Source organism: Chionomys nivalis, chromosome 14, assembly GCF_950005125.1.
Source record: "Chionomys nivalis chromosome 14, mChiNiv1.1, whole genome shotgun sequence".
Classification (NCBI taxonomy): domain Eukaryota; kingdom Metazoa; phylum Chordata; class Mammalia; order Rodentia; family Cricetidae; genus Chionomys; species Chionomys nivalis.
In genome coordinates this window covers 42,144,955-42,169,112 of record NC_080099.1, presented here as the reverse complement: position 1 = coordinate 42,169,112, position 24,158 = coordinate 42,144,955, and the positions used below count along the sequence as shown (strand labels likewise).

The following is a 24,158-nucleotide window of genomic DNA, read 5'->3' as shown; positions in this document are numbered from 1 at the left end:
TTGAAGAGCACGTCCGGAGGTTTTTCAGATGAAAATCACTGCCAGTGTGGAGGGTAATTAATGGGGGAGGGGGCAGAGGGTGGAGTTGGAAACAAGGAAGAAAGAGCCCAGAGGTGGCCGGTGCAAACTCCAGATCTCAGGCTGGACGGGGGCCGGTTCAGTGCTGCATCCCCGCCCTGCGCCAGCAGCCAGCATCTCCCGTCCAGTGCCCACCGCGGGCGCCACGTCCCCGTCAGCGCTGGCAACCTGTCACCGCCGAGGACGTGACTCCGAGCTGCCTCCGCTCTCTCCAAGCCCTATTCCTTTAAGATGATGTAATAGTCATTTCCCTGGATGGTTTCTTGCCTGCACTGCTCACACAACAGCATCCGAACTGCTCCTGGCACCGTGGGACCTTCCTGCTCCGGAGCCCGAGCCCGCAGGCATCTCCCAGCCGACCCGGCTCCTTCTTGCTCCTACCTGACAGGGATATGGGTGTCCCTTTGCCCTTGCCGGCAGGTGGGGTGACTGCTGAGACCCTAGCCGGGCGCCTCTGTCTGTCTTACTGCCTCTGGGCTCTTTGAACGCCTTTAAGTCCAGGTACCTCTTGTAACTCTCCCAGGTGCAAAGGATCTGTTTCTAAAGGTTTGGATCTTGGTTTTCCTTTCTTTTTTTCCCCTGCCGAAGCTTTGGTTGAATATTTTTTTCTTTGCTTCACTTCTTCGACTCAGCCTTCTCACGGCTCAACTTTTTTTTCCCCGATCCCTTTTAACTAGAGATTTGGGAGTGAATACGTACACACATACATATATACAAACGCACATCTACGAGCGCGTAAGTGCGGAATCGTTTATTTCCCGAGAGCACATCTCTCTGGCACTTTTCATTGATACCTCTGTCCTCTACCTGTTTGGGATTTGACGAGAGATCCAGACCCAGTGTGGCTGTGGTTTCCGATTGCTCTGGAAAAGGTTATTTCTTCGCAAGAACTGAGTCTCCAGCACTCGCTAAGGTAAGCGCCGAGACTCACTGCTTTCTCGGTCCTGCTGAAAAAAAAAAAAAACGGGTCTCTTTGGAAGTTGAAAATTGCATATGCCTTTGACATCAGATTTACAAACAGGCTCGATGTGAGCAGCAGCTGCTGAAGACAGTGGCATAAGGCTAAACTTAAAGGCAGCGCAGGCTGAGGGAAGCGCTAACTCCATTAAGGAGTGATTAAAGTCAATAGTTTCCGGCTGCTTATGTAAAAATATTCTCCTCCCTGCCGTTTTCCCTCCCTCTCTCCCCCTCTGCTCTCCCCAAAGGCTCTCCTTTTCTGACTCATTCTGGGTCTGAGGAAATAATTTCTCTCTTTTCCCTCAGACAGACCAAGTACCTGGGCACTTGGCCTTCTTGCCTCCCCATCCTAATGGAAGAGCGAATGTAGCCAAGCTGACCACTACCTTCTGTGAAGCTCACTACCAGACACCTTTAAACTTTCTGTCCTGCATTGCTTCACCTGTGGACTCTCCTAAAATTTGCCTTGTTGAGGGGAATAAAGAGCAAAACCGGGGCTAGAGGAGGTCATTTTGAGCAAGTTAGCACCTTTTCCCTCTCTTACAACTGGATGCAAAGCCTAAGGCTGTAACTGGCTTGGATTGCACCTTTCAGTCCGGGAAGCTGCAGAAGAAAGGGACAATGGCTCTGAGTGGGAACTGTAATCGTTACTATCCTCGGGATCAAGGGGCTGTGGTCCCCAACTCCTTCCCCGAAGTCATAGAGCTGAACGTTGGGGGCCAGGTTTACTTCACCCGCCATTCCACATTAATAAGCATCCCCCATTCCCTCTTGTGGAAAATGTTTTCCCCAAAGAGAGACAACGTTAACGATCTAGCCAAGGATTCCAAGGGAAGGTTTTTCATCGACAGAGATGGCTTCCTGTTCCGTTATATTCTGGACTATCTCAGGGACAGGCAGGTGGTCCTGCCTGACCACTTTCCAGAAAGGGGAAGGTTGAAAAGAGAGGCCGAGTATTTCCAGCTACCAGATCTGGTCAAGCTCCTGGCCCCTGAGGAAGTCAAGCAAAGCCCAGATGACTTCTGCCACAGCGATTTTGAGGATGGCTCCCAAGGAAGCGACACAAGAATCTGCCCCCCCTCTGCACTGCTCCCTCATGACCGCAAGTGGGGTTTTATTACTGTGGGTTACAGGGGATCCTGTACCTTGGGCAGAGAGGGGCAAGCAGATGCCAAGTTTCGAAGAGTTCCCCGGATTTTAGTTTGCGGAAGGATTTCATTGGCAAAGGAAGTCTTTGGAGAAACTCTGAATGAAAGCAGAGACCCAGACAGAGCCCCGGAAAGATACACCTCCAGATTTTATCTCAAGTTCAAACATCTGGAAAGAGCTTTTGATATGTTGTCAGAGTGTGGATTCCACATGGTGGCCTGTAACTCCTCGGTGACAGCGTCTTTTGTCAACCAGTATACAGAGGACAAGATCTGGTCGAGCTATACCGAATACGTCTTCTATCGTAAGTAGGAAGGTTTTTGTTTATTTTTGTATATTTGACTTCTCATCACAGATGTGGTCTCATGCTTTGCTAGAATCTAAGGACACTGATTTGGGATTGTAGCTATGCTAAAACTATAGAGTCCTGAAGCCTACAATTCGGTTCTTATGCCTTATCAGATCCTGGAGGAATCTTTCTTGTTTTTTCCAATGAGGTCATGGGATAGTCAGTCTTCAAAAATTAGAAGGGACCAATGGTGCTGGAAGAGTTTGTAAACAAGCGTGTATGACTTTTTTCTAGATAGTGATTTGTGACTGTAAGATTGCTAGTTGTTTGTGACTGTAAGATTGCTAGTGATCTGTGACTGTAAGATTGCTGTCTACAGCTTGGCCGTTGGTTCACAGGGTTTGGAGATTTTGCAGAGTCAGTGTGGATGAAGGGCTACTGCCAGTCCTTTCAGCTAAACTCTTGGGGTCTGTTAAGCTGATTGCTGCAGGCTTTCTTTCATCAGTGCCTTTCAGAAGGCAAATGGACGGTGTACAGAGTGATGTGGTCTTGGCTAGATGGCAGTGCAGACTGCTGAAAAGCCCCCATTTCCCCCAGGTCTGAAATTTACTTTTATGGGCTTTACAAATCTGTTGTTTGGTTCTTTAACATTTTTCTACTGAGACTGGAGTTGGATTGCAGGCTTAATTACGCTGAACTTTGTTTAAGATTCACCTAAAATGAACAAGGTCCCTGAGAACTGCCAATCACATGCAAACACCTCAGCTACTGGGTAGATCGAATTCCTGACATGACACAAAAATCAGTATTATATGTGAGGTGATGTGATTGCCAGCGCCTTTCAAGTAGTGCTCTTTCATTTTGCTTAAATGTGGACTTCTGGTGTGGACTGCTTTGCTTTATAGAAAGGCATCGTGAAATACAAGCCATTGGTCTTTGCAGGAAGAACAGTCAATTGGTCTATACGGTGTGATGCTTGATCTAACTGCTGAGTTTCAACAGGATTTGGGCTTTGGTGTTGAGTTCATTCCATAAAGACTGTGTTCTCGGTGTTAACATTCTATTTCCTTCTGCTGATTTTGAAGCGACTTCAGAAGTCAGGATTAAGTTGTCTACACTTGTTTAAATATAAAGGGAAGACTGAGTTTCTTGGGCCAGGCTTTGCCTAGAGTTGTGCTTCTCCATTTGGAGTTTGTGTAGGTAGAGAAGCCAATGGGATGTGAGGTTTCTCCAAACTGGGTCATCACATATCTACTCAGAAGTGAGGGTGTGTGGATTGCGCAGACAAGATGGCCCATGAAGAAAAGTTAAATCAGTCCCCAAGAGCTTACTGATGTGTATGGAGTAGCAAGCATTACTTGGTCCAGTGACCCTAATTGTGGTCTTTGGATCTTCATGTAGGCCAGAGTTTAATCAACAAATACTGCTTTCTTCTGTCTGGAAAAGTTCCAATGGATACAGAGATAAGATTCTAGATTTTTAAACCTTCTGTAAGGAGCTGACACTTTCTGTGATTCTGTAGAACATATGCCTTCTCCAAACTTTTGGGGGGACATTTGCTTTGAAAATAGTTCAAATGCAGGTTTGTACACTCGACTTTCAGTCATTTACCCACCTAATTGATGCATTTGCTATCTAGGTCGGGGTGCTTCTGTGTTCATCAAGGGCTGACCTGTCTGACACTATGCCCTCTTTAGAATGCTCTGGAAATATCCCAATCTCCTGACCATATAATTGCTGCTTCCTTTGCTGAGCTGTTGAGCGTCAGTTTGCTCTCCATGTCTCCATGAATAGGCTAGCACCCATGCACAGGGAAGTCATACTAACAGCATTTATTTGCAAATCCTAGACTTCCCTTTGGTACCCAGCATCCAGAGCTAGATATTAACTCTTCCTCTGTCTTAGGACCAATAAAACTGACAGCTGGCTTTCTAGGGTGCATAACTGCTTCCGTGCAGCTGCTTAGCCATAATTATTTAATTAGAAGCTGCCAACTGTGCCTATATAAGCATTAATTCATCAAGCTGTTGTGCTCCGCTTAATGGGCCAAAACCATGGGAAGTGCTCTAGAGCAAGGAGCTGACTGCGTGCAAAGATGCTTTACTCAGGGGAACTAAATTTCTTTCTGAATTTAGTGGTAGTAAATTCACACACACACACACACACACACTCACATGTGCATGCACACACACACGTGTACACCCCCCTCCCTTACATGCAAGGAATTATCTCTAAGAAATCAAAATTTTAATAACTCAGGAATTATGTAAAAGCACATTGCCTGGATCCAGATCACATTAGCAAACGAACATATGGAACAAATGCATTGCTATATGGTTAACAGCCATGGGGAGTGAAGTCTGCCCCCCTTTTCCCTGTTTGCCTATTTTTCACCCAAGTCTTGCAAGAGTAAAATCCCATCCATCAACAGATTACATGGATGACATTCCTGGCTCCTTTAACCGTTCATGTGGGCCTAGACCTCATGGTCAGCATCAGTTTATCCTGAGAGTCCTGTTAACACAGAAAGTCATCTGGGATCTGCAAGTGTTCAACAGAGGCAGAGGAAATGTATGTTGTCTCACTCAGTCACTAAAGGAAGAGTACCACAGAGGCATAAAGAAGAATCTGTGTTAGAGTCAACTCACAAAATAGTTTAGACATTTTCTGCTTTAATTTAAAACAATGAAAAGCTATCTTCTCACCCCATCAACTAAGGCCCCCTCCCTCTCCTTCAAGTAGTTCATAAAAGGCAGCGCCATCAACAGTGGGCTGTGCTCCCTGGATCATCTTTAAATAAAGTGTCAGCTCAGTAATTTGGAAGCCAGAGGCCCTAATCTAATAAAATCACAAGTGCACGGAATGGAAGGGATACTGACTTTTAAAGACTTTCTCTAAGACGGGGTGGGGAGACTGCCACACATGTTTTCTGAGCCTCAAGAGTAACTTCAAGTGAATGTCTGGAAGTATGATGTTTTGAAAACATTTGCTTCTGGTCAAGCAACATGACCACAAATAGAGAGTTTAGTTCATAATCTAGTGTGTGAAATACTGCATTCTCTGAGCTCTTTTAATTGTACAAATACTTATCAGTTTACCATCTTTTGCACAAATGATTGCACATGGGTGTGTTTTAACTTTTACTCTTTTCACTTTGTTTCCTTACATTTAAAGGGTCATACCAAAGTCTCAAATATCTTGAATACATCATTCATACATCCATACATATGCTGTTGATTAAGAAAAGACTTTGTCAAAAAGTAGATCATGCAACTATTTTCCATTTGGAATTCAATTAGGACCATGATCTAAGAAGTGACTGTATCCACTGGTAGTAATTTCTGCAGTATTGCTTGCAAAGCTTCAGATAAAGGGTGTGTTTGTACAGAGAAAAGAGGCCATGGAAGTGCATCCATCCCCAAAGGTCTGCAGCTCCTTTACCTTGATTACATGGCAGAGACTGGGGATAACTTCTGGTTTTACTCCTCATGGAGATACAGCATTGGCACATTCAAATGAACCAGAATGTTGTCCAAATCATGAGGTAAAGAGGGCTTGTGCTCTCTGCCTCTTCTTCCTGTGACTTTCTTTCCTGTCCTTGCAACTTAGGTGTTTTCTTGTCTCCTGGTTGACTTTCCTTCAGGTGTCAAGTTTTGTCTCTCCATGCTAGAACTAGGGTTTGTTGTCAAGAAACCTTCTGTACTGACATTATATATAGAATGAGCTGAAGGTTTGGCATTACTTTTCTCAGAAATACTTGAACATGAGAAAACTTTCCATAGTTGTGTATCAGGCAACATTTTACCCTAAAACTCCAAGTTAACTAATTTTTAATTAAAAACAAATCACAATTTAGTTAAGTCTAAGGCAATACCAGCCTAGCATAGATCCAATACCAGGCAGATATTGGAAGGCAAAATACAAAAAAGATGACATCATTCTCTCCTTATTCCTGACAAGCGTTGTGTGTTGACAAATGGACTGCATATAATAGTTAGATAAGCATGTTAGTAATAAAGTTTTATACTGTTTTCACGTCTATTCCAAATAATATCTGTTACCTGACTTCCATCTCTTGTGGGAGGTGGTTAAAACAGGTTATTCCTGGGACATTGCTGAAGGAATTCAGCAGCAAGAAAAAAATGTCATTTTGTGAGAAGAAAGGGAAGATTACAAGACCCTAACATTGCTTCCGAATGTCCTGAAAAGTTAAAAATACATATATATTTAAAAAGAGAGGAGCAAGTAGCACCCACCACCTAATGAGATTTAGATCCTAACAGATAAACTAGAAATGGAGAGAGCTGTGAGCGTACCAAAGTACCCCCAACATGGAACACCTCCAAACATGTCCAAACACCAAACATGGAGAAGAATGCTGACTGCTCAGGTGCTTTGAACCTACATTCCTGAAAACCAATAGACAAGCTCTGCTTCTTTAATCACAGATGCTTGCTTTCCTTCTTTGGTTCTCTCTCTAGCTTTTCTTAAATCTCATCATTCTTGGACGGTTTGTTACATTTTTAGTGTAGAACCATTTGAAGTGTAAACAAATGCAGATGCAGACCATGTGTGAGATGCTTCAGTCTAACAAACACCATCTCTTGATAAATGCAGCTGCTCGCAGGAGGCGGTCCTCCCTCGTCTACGCTTCCATTTACCTTACCTTCAGTCTATTCTGCATCACTTTGGGGTAAATCCAAGACATTGGTCTTGTGATTCATCTACAGGTACTATATTCAGTATTTGTATAAATCAATGAAAGTTTTAAAAATATGCAATACAGTTATTGCACACAGAATCAACATCTTCACTATCAATTGTCTTGGCAGTGTTCAAATTTTCTTGCCCTTTCCTCACATTATCTTAGCTGGTTTGTGTGACTCCGCATCCACACAAGGCACATCCATTATGTTTAGTTGCTGTAGTTTCCTCATTCTCTTTCATAATTTAATAACACTGCATATAACTTCTGTGCAACAAACTGGCTAGGCACTGTTAACTTGTTAGATGTAGGTGTTTGGATTGGTCAGTTCAGTTTCAATATTTCTGGCCAGTGTTCTTCACTGTTTACGGCAAGTGCATTTTAATTTGTGGACTGGAAAGCTACGTGTTAGGGAGGCAAAGTAAGGGCACCCTTTTATTGTTGGCTTTTATATTCATTATAAGAATACATAGCAATGGGGACTATTCTCTCCATTTCCAAGTCCGTTGTTCTGACAAAGTACACATTACAAGGGCGACATGCCTTTCCTTCTAGTTATTCAGGAGACATCTAGTATTCAATGGTTGTTGTCATCATTGGACCAGGGTGACTTTAGGACTGCAGTGAACTTTCCAGGATTGAGCCAAGTCCTGCTCACTGTGAGTAGGAGTCCTCCCAGGTGGGAGAAGTCGCTTTCCACTCACTCTAATTTTGTCTTTGAGAATCCACGGATCCTTTAAGCTGTGGTGATGCTCCACCGAATTCACCATCTGTCTCCAAGTCTTTTCTTCTGTGTTTCTCAGTCTTGGTAAATGGTATCTTCAGTCTCTCAGTCCTTCAGGAATAATAACCCCAGATTGCACCCCAAGCCTTCATTCTCCTTAGTGAACCTCTCTAATTTACTGTACGCCCTCCTCCTCTCTTCTTCTCCTTCTCATGAAAACCCTTCCCTGTCTTTCTGTAGTTGTAGATGCTGCTCCTTCCTGTCCAGGTCATCAGCATTGCCTTTCTAGACAACTGAAAGACACTTGACTTGTCCTTCCCACATGGTACCCACTTTGAATCTAGTGTCTGTGCTACAGACATGGTGAGGTCTTGAAAATGTTAGCCTGGCCATGCCACTTTTCCACCTTAAATTTTCATCAGCATGATGTGCTCTTGCAGTGAGTCTTTACTATGCATTAGGACCCTGTGCTCTTGAAATGACCCCTGCTTACCTCTACTGTTCCATCTCACCTGTGTGTTTCAAGATCACTGGAGTACATCTCATTAAGTTCCTGGATATTTTTTAAAATATCTGACTTCTTCATTTTATACCACTTGATGTTCCCTCTGCTTGGAACTTTGCCTCCACCTGTCCTACCCAGCAGTCCCATTTTTAGAGGCCTTTCCTGGTCCACTGTTGGATAAGACATGCCTTATACTTGCCTCCCAGACTCTCGTTTCTTTTACAATAACATCAAGATGTTATTCTTGCTTACCTGCCTGTCTCTCTGTATCTCAACTTTGTGCAAATAGAAATTATGTCTCTCGCGTTCACCATAATTCCTGGTACTAACACTCAGGTAGGTACTCTGTAAATCTATTTTTTTTAAAAAAAATGGAAAAGTGCCGACTGCAATGATCTACCATGGTCGTAAGTGCCGCTGACTGGGAATCCTGTTAGAAAAGCTCTTAAAGAAAATGCTGGCGGTTGGCAACGGTGTGATTAACACCGTAATGTCTAGTAAGGACTCTTCCTAATGTGCATTGAGTGCTCCTTTACACACGGAGTGGAATGTCGCAGGAAGATGCTCCACTCTTAGCGCCTGCTCATGATTCCAGCCCCAGGGAAATGAGAACACTTACCAGCAGCAAAGTCTCCTGTGCTCCCATTAACTGGCAGGAGAAAATCAAAGCTGGGTGGGGATGGCGTTTAAGGAAAAGCCCAGAAGGGCATCAGGATTCAGAAAAGTATGGAGAATTGATGAAATCCTCATAATAGGAACAGAAATGGACTGAATACGAAGTGTGCTGTGAGACCTGCTTTCTTTATTTTCTTTCTGTCCACGTGTTCCATTTACTTCCGTGGATCCCATCAGTCATTATGTTCCTTAATTCAGGGGCAGCTTAACACTGTGGGTCAGAGCCTGGCAGTTGGAGCACAGGTGAACAGTGTGCTGTCAAGTCTCTGTTTGTTCCCTGTTAGTGGTGCTAACATTAGGAAATTACCTTCCTTGCGAGCCTTAGTTTTCTTACCTGGAAAGTGGGACTAGGAATGACAGTCGTGGATCGATAGGGTTATGAGGCTCAGATGATTGATGTATGAAGCCCAGGAGAAAATGCCGGGTACCAGTGTTCAGAATGTGAACATTCAGTCCCCTGTTAATTCTGTCAGGGAATAGTCACAGGATTTCAGCTAAACAACTTGTCTGCTTCTTTTCGGTAGTTCTTTGTCTAGTTTATTGACCTAAGCATGTACAAAGAAAATTATGTGGAAGGATGCTTGCTAAAAGGAAAGTCTGACTATTGATTTTGATTGTATAACTATAAAGGCAACCTCCCCAAAGTCTTCAAATTAAATGGCACTGTGTATCCTATGAATATGAAAGTTTCTACGTATTAAGAGAATATGTAAATACGATTATGAAAATATTAAAGAAGAGATAGAGGGAAAGCTCTGAAAATCTAGCAAAGTTATGTTTTCACATTCCACGCTGAAGACTGTTCACCGAGGCCTTCCCCCAACTTCATTTCAACCTTTTGCTTTCAGAGTCTAGGATAACAATGTGATGGGCTTTAAAATTAAGAATATCTACAGAACTAAAATTCCCCTTTTATGAGTCTCAGCCTGGCGAATATCTTTGTGGTGACAGAAGAAATGGTTACTGAGTAGACCGCCAACAATGGGATCACCTAAACTATTCCAGAAGGGAAAGGAAGTTGCTTTACTCCATAGTACACATAGCTCTGTGTTCTGACTTGATGGGGAAATGAGCAGTTGATCCGCGTGTGCGGTCATGTGACCTATTCAGAAACTGCTCCGAGTGAGACAATTCACTCTTTTCTATTTTTATTCAGCCCTATTCGGAGGCAGAAACTTATAATCATTTCTCTGCCCAACGCACAGCAACCTCTCATTCCAAGTGAATGGGATACAGCGTGGTTATGAACCAGCTGCACTCAGGAAACTAGAAGGCGAGTCTAAGACTTTTGTACTTCTGCATATCGTGTCTTGGGAAATGGCGTACTACCCAGTCAACATTGATTGTCAGCTAAACAAAACAAGGGGAGCCAAGTTCAAAGAACAGTAAAGGGACCTGCAATCAGTAAAATAGAATTGGTGCTCATGTATGCTAGGGTGCTGCTGAGGGAGAAGGAAATATTTGAGGAGTTCTGAAAATATTCCAAAGAGGAAAAGCACCCACCTGACATATAAAGCCCATTGAGTACTGGGCGAACAGCATGGGCGACTCTCTTAAAAACTGAACATGCAATTGCTGCAGTTGAAGCCATTTTCCTATAGGCATGTTCCTGTACATTTACACAGCAATGCGACTGAAAACAGGACTCAGTTTTCACTTAACTAGTTGAAATCTTTTCTTCTTTAAACAGAAGGTATTTGTGTAGAGTTCAGCTTTGTCAGGCTGTAATAGAATTGGAGGAACATTAATTTCATTTTTTTCCAAGAAAAACATACCTTACAAATAAGGATTTTGCTTTTCTGGATGGACATTCGTGTGAAATAGGGTTGTGGGGACTGACATTTCTGAAGTGCTTTCAAAGGCTTTAGACCTGCTTGTGGAGTTTAAAGCAATACATATTTACTGTGTTTGTTTGTATAGACCTTATTGATTGCTATTTTGCAAGAATCTGCTTCATATAAAGTATCATTTTATAGGGCTGTCTGTTTGAGATGGGTAGAAAATGTCAAATCTGTATGCAAAGTATCTAGATTTGGATTCACAAACTCTTCATACCCAATGACTTTCTAGTCCTTCTCCACAATCTTCTGGGGAAGTGATTGACAATCTGCATGAACTCCATTGATTGGAACCCACAGCACTTCAAACTTTCCTTTGTCTGTACATCTGCAACCCCCCCCCCCCCATGTAGTGAAGTCTTTTTTACAACATCTCGGCACCCTTTCGTTAGAATGCTCTTCGTCATTAGGCCGACTTGGCTCTCACCTTGCAGAGTGTCCTGCTCATTTCCTTCTGGCTACACAAGTACCCAATGACTACTGGGACCTGGCTCGGATACTTCTGATATTCTGCTTGAATACTGGGAGGTTTCATGAACAGAATCTCATATTCACATAGAGTATTCTCTGGGGATTGTGGTTTATGAAAAGATTAGATTAGGAAAGAGGAAATTACAATTTTGTGTAATAGGGGAAGTCTGAACATACAGGAGGATAGGGAGGGCACTCCTTACCTGAACTTAGGGGTACCAGGATGTTGCTCTAAATTTACTAGCTCTGAAATTGATGCTTAGAGAAGAGAAAGGGGTTAAATCATCAGTGCAGTTGGTAATGTTACATTACTAGCTGGCTGATGAAGTCATAAAGTCAATCCTAGTATGGCTTAGGAGAACTGTGACATTCTTAGCAATCCTGTCATTTTTAACTGGATTTTACCAATGTTAGCTGTATAATGACTACACCTATGCCCGGAACCAATGTCATCCTTTTCAACTCTTCACTTCTATCTTCTGTTGAAACCATTGCTTGTAAAAATGTATGTGTAAAACCAGAATTCAAATGCTATCCCATGTGACCTAGCCATTGGACTAGCTAGTATCACCACATTTCCGTTATAAATTTTGTTGGTTGATGTAATAGACTCACAAAGAGAATGGAGGGTGAAGCCATTAGAGAGGAACTTGTCCATGACTGAGCAGAAGCCAAGCTGCTAACCCCTGAATCTTGCTGTGGACTAATAGCCACACACTTCATACCTCAAAGAAAGAACAAAATCAACCAGTGTAGCCCATTACTCCAGCTCACCGTGCCCTTCCCCTCTACCAGCCTTTCTCCATTTGCATTGCTCCCTACCCTAGGCTTTCCTCAGTTCTTAGATCTGGCCAGTTTCCCTCGTGCTTCAAGATATTGCAGCTGTCTCTCCTCTTCCCCAAACACTCTCATCTACCTCTCACCGCTCTGAATCTTACTCCTCTTTTGGTTTTAGGCTTTAGTGGGGTTTTCTTAGAAAGGCCTTCTGTTCTACCACAGCTGAAGCAGTTAGGGTCTTCCCAGCAGCTAGCTGTATAACATCTGCGTAACATTCCTGTGACCGTGATAGTGCTGCTTATAGGTGTGATCATTTGTTTGATTAGCTCTCTCTCTCTCTCCTAAAAACTGTCAAGACAGCCGTTTTATTTGTTCCACTCTCCTGTATCCCCAGCACCTAGTGCTATGCTTTGTGTATAACAGATACGTAGTTATTTCTTCTCTAGCCTTTACATGCCATCATGTAAAATTATAACAGAACCCCTTTTCATATAAAGGACACTAATCGTCTCTCTCTCTCTCTCTCTCTCTCTCTCTCTCTCTCTCTCTCTCTCTCTCTCACACACACACACACACACACACACACACACCACAGATAAAGATGTCACTAGTATAATACAAACAAATGAGTTAAAAGAAAAAGAAGGGAAGGAAAGGGGAAAGGAAATCTAAACCCCTAGAGAAAGGACTTGAGATGTCACCAGAAGTGGGAATAGTTACTTTGAAAGGTTACTTAACCTCTCCAAACTTCATATACCCTATATGTTTGGCATGAACAGTGAGCCCCGTTGGTTGTCACACTAAAGAGTTAGTAGTACATGACATATATTAAGTGACTTTGTTGCTTGATCAGTTGTTTGTCATTAAGGCAGATTTTATTATAGCTTGAGGTAAACATCCAGAAAATGTCTCAAGGACAGGCAGCTACAAACCAAGGAGAGATTAAATCTGTTATTTTTGAAAGTGAAAGAAGTATTTACTCATCAGTGTTCAGAAATAGGCAAACAGGCTTTGATAGGAGCATAACACGGTATAATTACAGCACGTGTAATTATATAAGCTCGAGTAGCATACAGGCAAAATGTACTGAGCACCCTTTGTTTCTCCCGTTTTTGTAATGATCGTACATATATAGAGTAGATGCTGGCCAAATGGGTGAAAACGGGCCCCTTATCAAAGCGTCTAGGTCATAATGGCGGGAACCTGTCTGTCACATTTGGGGGTGTACTGGGTGATTTCTGTCAACTTGACAGGAGATAGAGTCACCTGGATGTGGAAGCCTCCGCTGTAAAATTTTTTTCTGTCACAAGGCCTTAGGCAAGACTCTGGGGCGTTGTCTTCATTGGTGATTGATGTAGAAGGGCTCAGACTACAAGAGGTGGTGCCGCCCCTTGGTGAGTGGACCAACCACACGCTCCTTCATGGCTTCTGCTCTAGTTCCTATCTCTAGGTTTCGGCCTTGAGTTCTTACCTCAGCTTCCTTTCCCGGTGAACTATGAAAAAAAAAAACGAACTAGGACAGCAGGGAACCAACTGGATTCACAGAATCAGAGCATCCTGCCTGGGTGGCGGGGAGATCATAATTTTATGACTCAGTTTCCTCTGAGTCATCAGACTTTAAATGAAGTCCTGGGTAAAAGCCAGCATCCACAGTCTTTTTAGTGGTGTTATTTTGATTGAATGGAGAAGTGAGCATAACTTATCACTCCAACTCCTGCTTACTTCCTTTTTCTCCCTTGGGAAAATTCCAGGAAACCTAGAAACCACAGTAGTTGGTTTGAAGAAACATGACCTGATACTCCAAACAAACGATGGATTTTCCTCCTTTGGAAAATTTTTATTTTGCATTTTTATTAGATTCATCTTCATTTAATTTTCATTTGACCTAAGGTTTAGTTGTTAGGCAGAAGCTGTAGGAAATTAAGGAGAAAAGTTGAAGAATTAAAAACAAAGTTAAGTTGCTTTTATCATTGACATTTTTCAAAAAAGCTTACTTAACCACTTTAAATATATACATACATATATATATATATATATAAACAATGGCAATTATTTCTATTCAATAGACGCATGAAGATGATTTTTAGGGTTGGCTTCATATGCTGCTAATCTCGAATTCTTTTCTGTATTGTGAATAAAACCTAAATTTGTATATTATTCTGTAAGACTAATACACTATGTATTTTCTGTAAAGAGCTTAAGAAATAAGTGTAAAATCTCTGGCTAAAACGATTCTTCTTTCTGTCTCTGTGTTCAGAACTCATTACAAACAAACAAAAAAATCTGTTAGAGGGCATTTGAAAATAATTTCTCTTAACCAGTCATATGAATACATATAAAAACAGAAGAATATTTTCTTGCTGCCATAGATATATTTTCACATTTGAAATATACAATTTGCCTTGGTAATACTTTTATTTGTTATGGGGAAGAAAGTTTTCTTAAAAATAGCCATATACAGTCTAGTCAAATAATTTCTATTTTAGCTTGCTATTAAAGCCTTCTTGAGTTCAGATAGAAATAAAGGGTACACACTAGTGTACATTTAAACTCTCAGATGCTAATGACATTCATGAGTACTTTTTATTGAACTTCATGTCATATATTACGTAAAATATTTCTCACTTATTACTAAAAAAACCTTTACAATGAAACATTGAGATTCAGAGAGTTTAAACTTATCAATGACCACACTTTCTGTAGGAATTTGCTGCATTGGAGGGTTTCTGTGTAGATGGATCAAGTTGCATCTATCTGGCTTTATGTTTGAGCAAAGTCATTAGTTTCTATCACCAATGAGTTAAGGATAGACTGGGAGAAGTGGGGCAACGATGGAGCCGCACTACAAACACGGATTGGTATTATGGCATCTGATAACTGGTGTAAGCATTGCTCATATCTAAATTGCCATGACCATTGCTGTTCTGGTATTCTTAAGTCATGCCAAAAATACCACAGAAATATCATATAGCAGGGCTGCATTTCCAGAACTGTCAAGTAGCTCTTCAAGGGAATCCCACACAAAGCCTGAAGCGGGGTGCGTGAGGACGGGTAGAAGGTGTTCTACACAGATGACTTTCCTTCCTCGTCCCTTTCAAATTGCAAGTCTTGTGAACATGACTTTCCCATGCTATAGCTTCAGAAAAGTTAAACCAGATTGAGCCCAAGTCTGCAAATCTGTCCTCAGTTACCCACACAGAGTTTCTGGGATACAGTCTCTTCTTCCAGAGACTCCCACATAGCATTATTTTTACAGATTTGATTTTCTAGGTGCCACAGATATGAAAAGGCACAAGATTTCATAGTACAAAAAAGATGTCAGAACGTTTGAAATGGAACATGGAGAATTTATTTTATTTTCCTCCAATCCATCGAATATCTAAGTAGAAATAGCACACACACACACATACACACACACATCAAAAGAGAATACTTGCAGACTTTAGTCCTAGAGCTAGTAACAAGACAGAGACCAGAACTCAGATGGAGAACATGACAAGCACTGATGGTTCCTGAAGAAAAAAAACATTAAACTTGACTGTCTTGAAACTCTGTAAATCAGAGATTCAAAATGAACTTCTTAGTTAGTAGCTTGCCTTGTTTTTGCTTAGGAAGCTAACAGGGACTTCTCTGTATTTTATATTCATAATTGTTCTTTACTACTGTAGAGGCCAATGCTGCAACCAAATACTAAAGAGAAAATTTTATTCTTGAGTTTAAAACCAGTTGGGTTTCTTAAAGCAGTTCTTTCTCAAACCTTGGTGAACATCCTAAAAACACAGAGAAAGAGCAGTGTCTTTATTCCCTATGGGTTTTGCTTTTCCACATCCAACTGTTGACCTTTCCCTAAAATGAGTTATTGATGTCACTGAATGCATGCCAATCACAACTGCTTGTGGGCATGATGTCCTCTCTTTAGAACTCCAGTATTCATCAGAGCAAGATTTTGGATGACAGGATGGCCTTTCCCATTTTACAGACAAGAAAACTGAGACCTAGGAAGATTCGTACTCAAGTTCACAGCTATCAGATAACAAAATCAGGATTCAGATTCCCTATCAAGTCTGTCTGTCTGACTCCAAAAGCTATAACTGCTTTCTAGCTGCTAACTTACTGTGGGTTGCAGATCTGTCCTACCCATGGGTCAGCATTCTTAGATTACTTATAATAATCAGCAGTAAGATTTCATGATAAAATGGGTTTTTCTTATTTGTCCACTGTGAGATTGGGTCTAGAATGATTATGAAGTTGACTCGAGGAAGCAGAATCTGTGTCTGTAAGCCTTCATAATAATAACTAATACTTATAGTGGTAATTTATCTCTGCAAAGCTCTATACTAATATTTTATTTTGTATAAATATTATACAATAATACTTATTGTATAATTATCATACAATTCTAAGACAGGGTTTTACTATGTAATTCTGGCTGTCCTGGAACTCTGTAGACCAGGCTGGCCTCAAACTCACAGAGATCTGCTTGCATCTACCTCTCTGAGTGCTGGAATTAAAGGTGTGTGCCACCACAGCTCGGCTTATACTAAAAGTTTGTTTTTTTGCATAAGCTGTGTATTATCTTATTTAAGTGGTCCAAACAGAATTCAGTATTTAATCAAATAAATATCATTTCTTGACTTCAAGGAACTTATGTTTTGGTGTGTGTGTGCAAGCGCATGCGTGCATGCATGTGTATGTGTGTGTTTCTGTCTGTCATGTGAGATAGATAACAAGGAGCATAAATACAAAAATATGATTTATAAATATAAAAATGAGAATGAAGATAGTGCAGTTGGTGTTTGCCACAGTTAGATTTAGCTTTCCACTTGGTACAAACATATAGTCACCATGGGAGAGGGAAGCTCAGTTGAGGAGCATGCTTTTGGACATGTCTGAGGGCACATTTTCTTTGTTGCTAGTTGCAGGAAAGGTCCTAGGTTGTATAAGAAGGGTAGCTGAACATGAGCCTGGAAGTAAGCCAGTAGCAGAGTTATTCCATGATCTCTACCTCAGTCCCTTCCTGGGATTCCCTTAAAGATGGATGGATAATGATCTGGAAGCATAAGCCACATTGGTTTTGGTCAGTGTTTTATCCCAGCAACAGAAAAGCAAACTAGAACAATAGTGTGCATTGATTTCAGAGAGAAATCTGGCAGGTCATCACTGTGTGATGGTGACAGTTCAAAATGATGTGCAGGAGATATGTCTCCAAGTTGCAGATCATTTAAGAGTCCAAAGAAAAAGTCCGTACAGAGGTCCAGAGGTGAGAGAGCACTGGGTCTAATAGAAAAGGAGTTTGTGGTGGGGGGGTTTCTGGAGCAGGTAAGGGAGACAGATCTGAGAAGGAAGCAATCGCAAAGAGGTACCCAGGGGCCAGTTTGTGGACCTGTGAGGACCTAGGCTCTATCTGCTGGGTGATATAGGTTGCAACTGGGGAGCTGTGAGCAGATAGGGACCTGTGTGGACTGCTTTTCAAAGCTGCCTGCTCTGCGATATAGGAAATCCAGCTGACATTTCCTTCATGTGTGCAGCTTTCAGAGTGATGGAGCTACAGGAAGAAGGACTCTCAAAACAATGCTTACATGAATGGAGAATGATCTGGTTGTGGGGGTTGTAGTGACTTCATGTGGTTAAGGGGGTTGTAGATGATGCAGATGTCTGGACTCGGGATTTACGACAAGGCTGTATGTATGGCAGAAAGGGTGATTCCAGGCATTTTTGCTTAAGCCTCTTGGCTAACTATGGAGGAGGGGGAAACAGAAAGAAGAGCAAGGATTGGAGATCATAATGGGAACTCAGACTCTGGACTTAGCTGGACATTTATGTTGACAGAGCAATGGGGTCCTGCTGTCAGTTTTCACAGAATGACCTTCTGTCCTAGCGTCATCCTGGTTGGTTTAGGGATCTCTATCAGACCCTTAGCCAACTCAGCCAAGTACAATCCATTTCATTACTGGAAGCCTTGTCTGGCTACAAAAGATGGTTGCTTCATATTCCATATCTTCCATTATTAGGAGTCCTCATTACTTGTAAATTCCAGGAAATTCTCACTGCACCAGGTTTCCACTCCCCAATCCTCCCCAATTTCAATTCTCTCCTGCTCTCTCTCTCTCCCCCTCATCTGATCCTCCTGTTCCTTTCCCCACTGCTTGCAATCCTTCTGCAAAATTTTCTCCATTTTGCCTACCCAGAGAGTTCCATGCATATTGCCTAGAGCCCCCCTCTTTGCCTGACCTCTCTGGGTCTGTGGATTGAAGCTTGATTATCATTTACTTAACAGCTAATAACCTCTTGTTAGTGAGTACATTACATATTTGTCTTTCTGGGTGAAGCCATATTTTAAAGTGACCTCATTCAGTATGTTTGTTCATTTTCTTTAAGATGACCTCCTGTGAGGGTACAGTCAACATATAGATTCAGATAAGCCACTTGTTAGGACCACCATAAACCTAAGAAGAGTTGATAGTATACGTGAGGTTTATTAACATAGCTGACCATTGAGTTTAAGCTGTGTAAGAAATACAGGATGTGAAAGAAATAAGAGACAATGAAAAGGTGTAGGTTCAATGGACGAGGAGTTTTCATGGGGTCAAAGTCTTATAGAACTGAGTGGTGGAGGAAATAAGCTGGAAACAGGGTAGCAGGGGCAACTGTTTTCACTTGTGTTTATGCCCAGCCAGGGCATTATTAGCTGGGTTCAAGTGTGGCTATGAAAGTGAGGGACCAAAGGTCAGAATTTAGAACAGAGGAGTTGGGTCATCTATATGGGCATTGTGAACACCAAGAATTATTACTTCTTCTTTGTAACAAAGTCTAATCCTTATTTTAGGGAGTAAAATAGGAGCCCAGTGTGTGTTTAGTGCAAACTCTCCACAACAGGAGGCTTTAGTGCTGGTATTTGAATTTGCCATTTAGGACACATCCTTTGCCTCTTGTTCATTATCGCTCTGGCATAATGGTAAGCTTTGTTGTCTCTATGCCATGGACAATTAAAGGAGTTAGGGATTTTAAAATATCCCACATCATTTGTATACCCAACTTGTCATTTACCAACAGAGTTTTATTTATGTGTTATGAATTTATTTATTTATTTGTTTGTTTAGATCCTCACAAATTCTAATCGCACCCTCCATTCCTAAGCTGCACCACTAGAGCCCCAAAGATGATTTACTTAAGCACCTCCTAAAGGGCATTTCCCTGTTCTGGTTTGTGCTTCAGGGACAGAAAGATAAGCATCCTGTGTGGAATTCAGTTTTAGCTACCATTACCTGTGCCAACACAAAAGTGTTTGAGTAATTATTTCAATGTTTTACGGCATCTCCCCTTATTATGTTATAAAAAAAAACAACAAGTAGAGAGGTAAAATGCAAGTTCAGGTATTGGTGATAAGAACCTAATATCTTATGAATTTAATAATTGAGACAAAGATGGAAATATTCTTGTAAGCTGAAAAAGGAAAATCCTTAGCCTTAAGTGGATATCATTGGATTTTTGCCAGTTGAGTGAGTTTTCAATTAGGAAGAAAAAGAAATCATACTTTAAAAATGTACAAATTGTGGAAAGCATATTTCAAAGATACTATCTAGAAAAGGAGGTGTAATTAGGCATGGTATTATTTATTTCTCATTAGGTAATGCCCATTACAAAAGTTATAAATCTATGGACTAGATTTATAAAGCTATAAATCTATGGACTAGATTTATAAAGCTATAAATCTATGGACTAGATTTATAAAGCTATAAATCTATGGACTAGATTTATACAGCTACATCTTTTGCATGATTTCAGGAATGTATGAATGACTATATACAACACATAAAACTTATCAATGGTGCAGATATTATGAAAACAGGTGAATGTATTCAATTTCTGTGTGGAATGATCAGAGAAGTCTTTTCCAAGGTAGCAAGTGTTTAGCAAAGTTACATGGAATAGAATGAACCTGTCAAATACAGCATTCGTGAACAGTGTTAGGGCAGAGGACAAGTAAGGACCATGGCATGGAATCAGGGAAAGCCCAGCCTGTTCTCTGAACCTCACAGGTGGTATATAATGCAGGGGACAGATAGAGAGCCCTGGAGAGAGCAGACAGTGAAGACCCATCGTAGCATGTTAGGTTGCCAGCCTTCATCCTAGATGGTAGAGGTGCATTTGGGAGCCTAGCAGCCACAAAACATTCCTATCTGGGTGTTCTGCTGGGTGTCAGCTAGACTGACATTAGGATTCTTTGGTGCCTTTTTAACACTTTAAGATATTTAACAACAACATCAACAACAAAAAGATGTTTAACTTTTGGTTCTGAGCATAGGTCTCAGACCTGTCCTCACAGATTTCTTTTTTTTTAGTTACACACTTTACTGAGTTCTCATCTTTGTTCATTTATTTGATAAATATTTATTGGGCATCCATTCTCTATCTCAGCATGAGCAAAGTTTCTCCGTCTCATGTAGCTTACATTGGTGACACCAACAGTCAAGCTAATACAGAAATATTCTGTTGTTTTAAATGGATTTTATACTGTTTTCATTTTTTACTTATTCTTCAAGAATTTTATACATTATATTTTCATTGTATCTTTTTTTTTCTCTCCTTAACTCCTCGCAGATGTTCTTCCACCTCTTTAATGACTTCAACTTCATAGTATTGCTGTTAGTCTTTAGCAATGACTCATCTTTCTTACAGGACTTTGATCTAGTGAGAGAGTGCATCGTATATATAAGTTTAATGAGCCACGAATGTTAGTTTAAACCATTGCCCATGGATGTAGCCCAAGCATCTGCATTTTGTGTAACCACCAAGGTGATAGTTGGTCCCCATTCTCTCCTGTAGCTTTAGTCCAGAAATCAAAGCATCGTATACGGAAAGGAGGAATATTCCCAATCTATTTGAAAGAGGGAGTTACTCTCAAGCTGATAGCTTGCCCAAAGACATGTGAATTTATAAATAGGAGTCAAGGTATCACATTTTTTTCTTAAACATGTAAACAGGTTTTTGGAATTTTACCTACACTCTCAACAATGTTCAAATGGCCTATCCTAAAGACGATAGGAAGGGTAACAGCCCATGCTTTTGAGTCCTTACTTGCTGGCTGTCTTAGATTCACCACTGGAACATGAAAAGTCCTGGGCTCAGAGAAACAAAACGTGTTGTTCAAGGTCCCACAGCTAGTAAAAGGCAGAGCTAGGATTTAGAACATGGGTTTCTAGAGGTTGACCTCCAAGCTTCTCTATGCTGCCAGAAGGCCAGGCTACCAATTCTGGAGAACATCTATAGTAGACTCTCTCCCAATGGTCGTGTCTACAGCTTTTGGAGCAGACATTGGAAAGCTGCAGCAAGCTATGCATGTAGTTTTATATTTTATAATAACCATAAGAAAAGAAGTACATTGAAAACTAAAATGAATTATAATAAACTGTTTCAACCTAGTAAAGAACATTTTACACCATATTTTTAATATTCAATTGCTTCCGTTTCTAAGTTAAAGTCATTGACATAAAGCACAAATGCTGTGTTCTTGAAACAGTTTGCCTTATTTCCTGGGCTTCAGAGACATGTGTGACTAATGACTACGGTCCTGAAAAGGATGGGTTTGTATGTTCTCATCGAAAAGATTCTCAAGTTGCCCACGTCCATGTAACATACAGACCTATCAGCAGACCTGAGATTTTAGCACTGTCTAATGAGAGAAAATAGAAAATGAGAGTGTTTTTGTTTCCGTCAGGGCAATGGTCTCTTCCTCATTGTCCCTCAATCATATGACTCTTTTCTACAGTTTGGTTGACACCTAGCATAGTTCCAGCTTGAAAGTGCTCTTGTAAATGGGCTTACATCAAGGACACCTATCAGATGAATAGTGACATCAGTCTTTAGCTACACATTTTGTTGTCCTTGTAGGCACAGGCTCAGTCAAAGGTTGTGATCCTTGACTTTTCCTTCTGTAATATAAGGGTATTACGATTCTATTATTTTCAAGTCATTGCTTTAATGTGTTCAGATCAACATCCTGGGCCCCTGGTACCATCAGGGTCAGCTCTTTGCTTTTGAGCTTTGTACTCAGCAGGAGATCTTACCTATTAGAATGTTCTTACCAAGCTTGAGCAAAAGAAAAAGAAGAAAGGAAACCGATGTTGGAGACTTGCCTGTCAGCTCTTCTCACACCTCCCCCCTTTCCCGTTCCTCTCTTTATTTTATTGTAAAAGACAAAGAATTTTGTGATGCTGACTTCAGCTTCTATCCATCAGAGTCTGTTCCCAAAGGGCCGTACTATCACATTATTTGTACCTGAAATGGAATCCATTGTACACTGTGCTTTTTCCTGTTTTAGGCCCTTTTGAGCATCTGTAAACAGGAGAGATAACGAACATAAAAGGGGCCAGTTTACCTAGAAGATAAGGAAGAATTGTCCAGGGGTTTAAATTGTGCAGACTGGTTTTATCTGGTTAAGATAAATCCCTTCTCGCCTTAGCAGTCAATCCCAGGGCAGTGGAGACATAAAAGGCCCAAATTAGCACTCCCGTTTAGTTTGCACAATATCCGCCTTGTACCTTGGGAACCGTATTATTTACCAGACAAAAGTCTCCCCGGATTAAGCACAATGGCAGTATTTTCTGCTTGGGGGAAAATAACAGCAGGAGTGGAAGATCCTTGTGAGGAAAAAAATCTTCAATTATTGTGGTTTGCTTTGGACAGAAGTGTTTGCGTCCCAGTCATCCAGGACCAAACAGGTAATGTGTCAGATGCAAGTCTCGGCGATGGAGAGAAAACTCTGTTGCTTTACCTTAGATGTAGCCTTTGGAGGCTCTAGCTTCAAAGACAGATGAATTGTTCAAACCTCCTTACATGGAAGAGGCTCAGGTCATCAGTCACAGCTCCCTGGTATCATCCCATAAGGGACAGTCCATATTCTAGGGTTTTTTTTTTTTGTTTGTTTGTTTTGGGCAAGATATGTGGTATAGAAAAGCTTCATGTTTTAAAAATGCATGTTGGTTCTGTCAAATCATACCATATTTATCATCCATAACATCCCTATCCCAGCTATTACAAGTGATTTAGGTAAAGCCACGCATTGTGCTAATCACGGTGGTTTATAATTAAGATCGGTCCTGAAGACAACAGTAGAATGACTTAGCAAGAGGTATCAGAAGCTTAGAATCTTCAGTTCATTTGTGCCTCCTACCAGCATCGTGAGCCTGAAGAAAGTACAGGGCAGCTATGTGTTAGATATTGAAAAAACGAGAGTGTGTGTCTCAGGTAGGGTTTCTGTCGCTGCGATGAAACACCATGGCCAAAAAGCAGACTGGGGAGGAAAGGGTTTATTTGACTTACACTTCCATATTGGTGTTCATTATTGAAGGAAGTCGGGACAGGAACTCAAACAGGGCAGGATCCTGGAGGCCGGAGCTGATGCAGAGGCCATGGAGGAGTGATGCTTACTGACTTGCTTCCCCTGGCTTGCTCAGCCTGCTTTCTAATAGAACCCAGGACCACCAGCCCAGGGATGGTGCCACTCACTGTGGCCTGGGCCCACCCCCATTGATCACTAATGGAGAAAATGCCTTATAGCTGGATTTCATGGAAGAATTTCCCACCTAAGGCTTCCGCTCTGATGACTCTAGTTTGTGTCATGTTGACACACAAACCAGCTATGGCGGGGGGGGAGGGGGAGAGAGAGAGAGAGAGAGAGAGAGAGAGAGAGAGAGAGAGAGAGAGAGAGTCTAGACAACTACCTTGCTGGGAAAATACTCTAAAGCACTCTGTGGAGAAGTTGTATAGGTGGGTGTAACCATACACATTACAGTCTTTTTTTTTGCATATAAAACTTATTATGGTTTGAAAATGAATTGCTGAGATAGGACAGAAACCAATATATACCCAAAGGGACCTTGGCCTTTTCCTATCTCTCTCTGTTAGTTGAAAAAGAAATCCATCACTAGCTGTTTGGTAGATGAAAGCTAAAAGCCTACCAATAAGCAATAAATAAACAGTTGCCAGGA

General features: G+C 41.3%; 1 protein-coding gene across 2 annotated transcripts in view; it reads left to right on the top strand.

Annotated features, from left to right (window-relative positions):
* The first annotated feature begins 271 nt into the window (after positions 1-271).
* The window catches only part of Kctd16 (potassium channel tetramerization domain containing 16), a 285,581-nt gene continuing 261,694 nt past the window's right edge, over positions 272-24,158 (top strand). The window contains exons 1-2 of one of the 2 annotated variants that reach the window (XM_057788563.1): positions 272-991; positions 1,346-2,488. In XM_057788563.1, the coding sequence (XP_057644546.1) occupies positions 1,657-2,488 (832 nt within the window). In that variant the 5' untranslated portion in view covers positions 272-991; positions 1,346-1,656. Of the gene's footprint in view, positions 992-1,341; positions 2,489-24,158 lie in introns of both variants that reach the window. The other variant, XM_057788562.1, reaches the window with a different exon arrangement.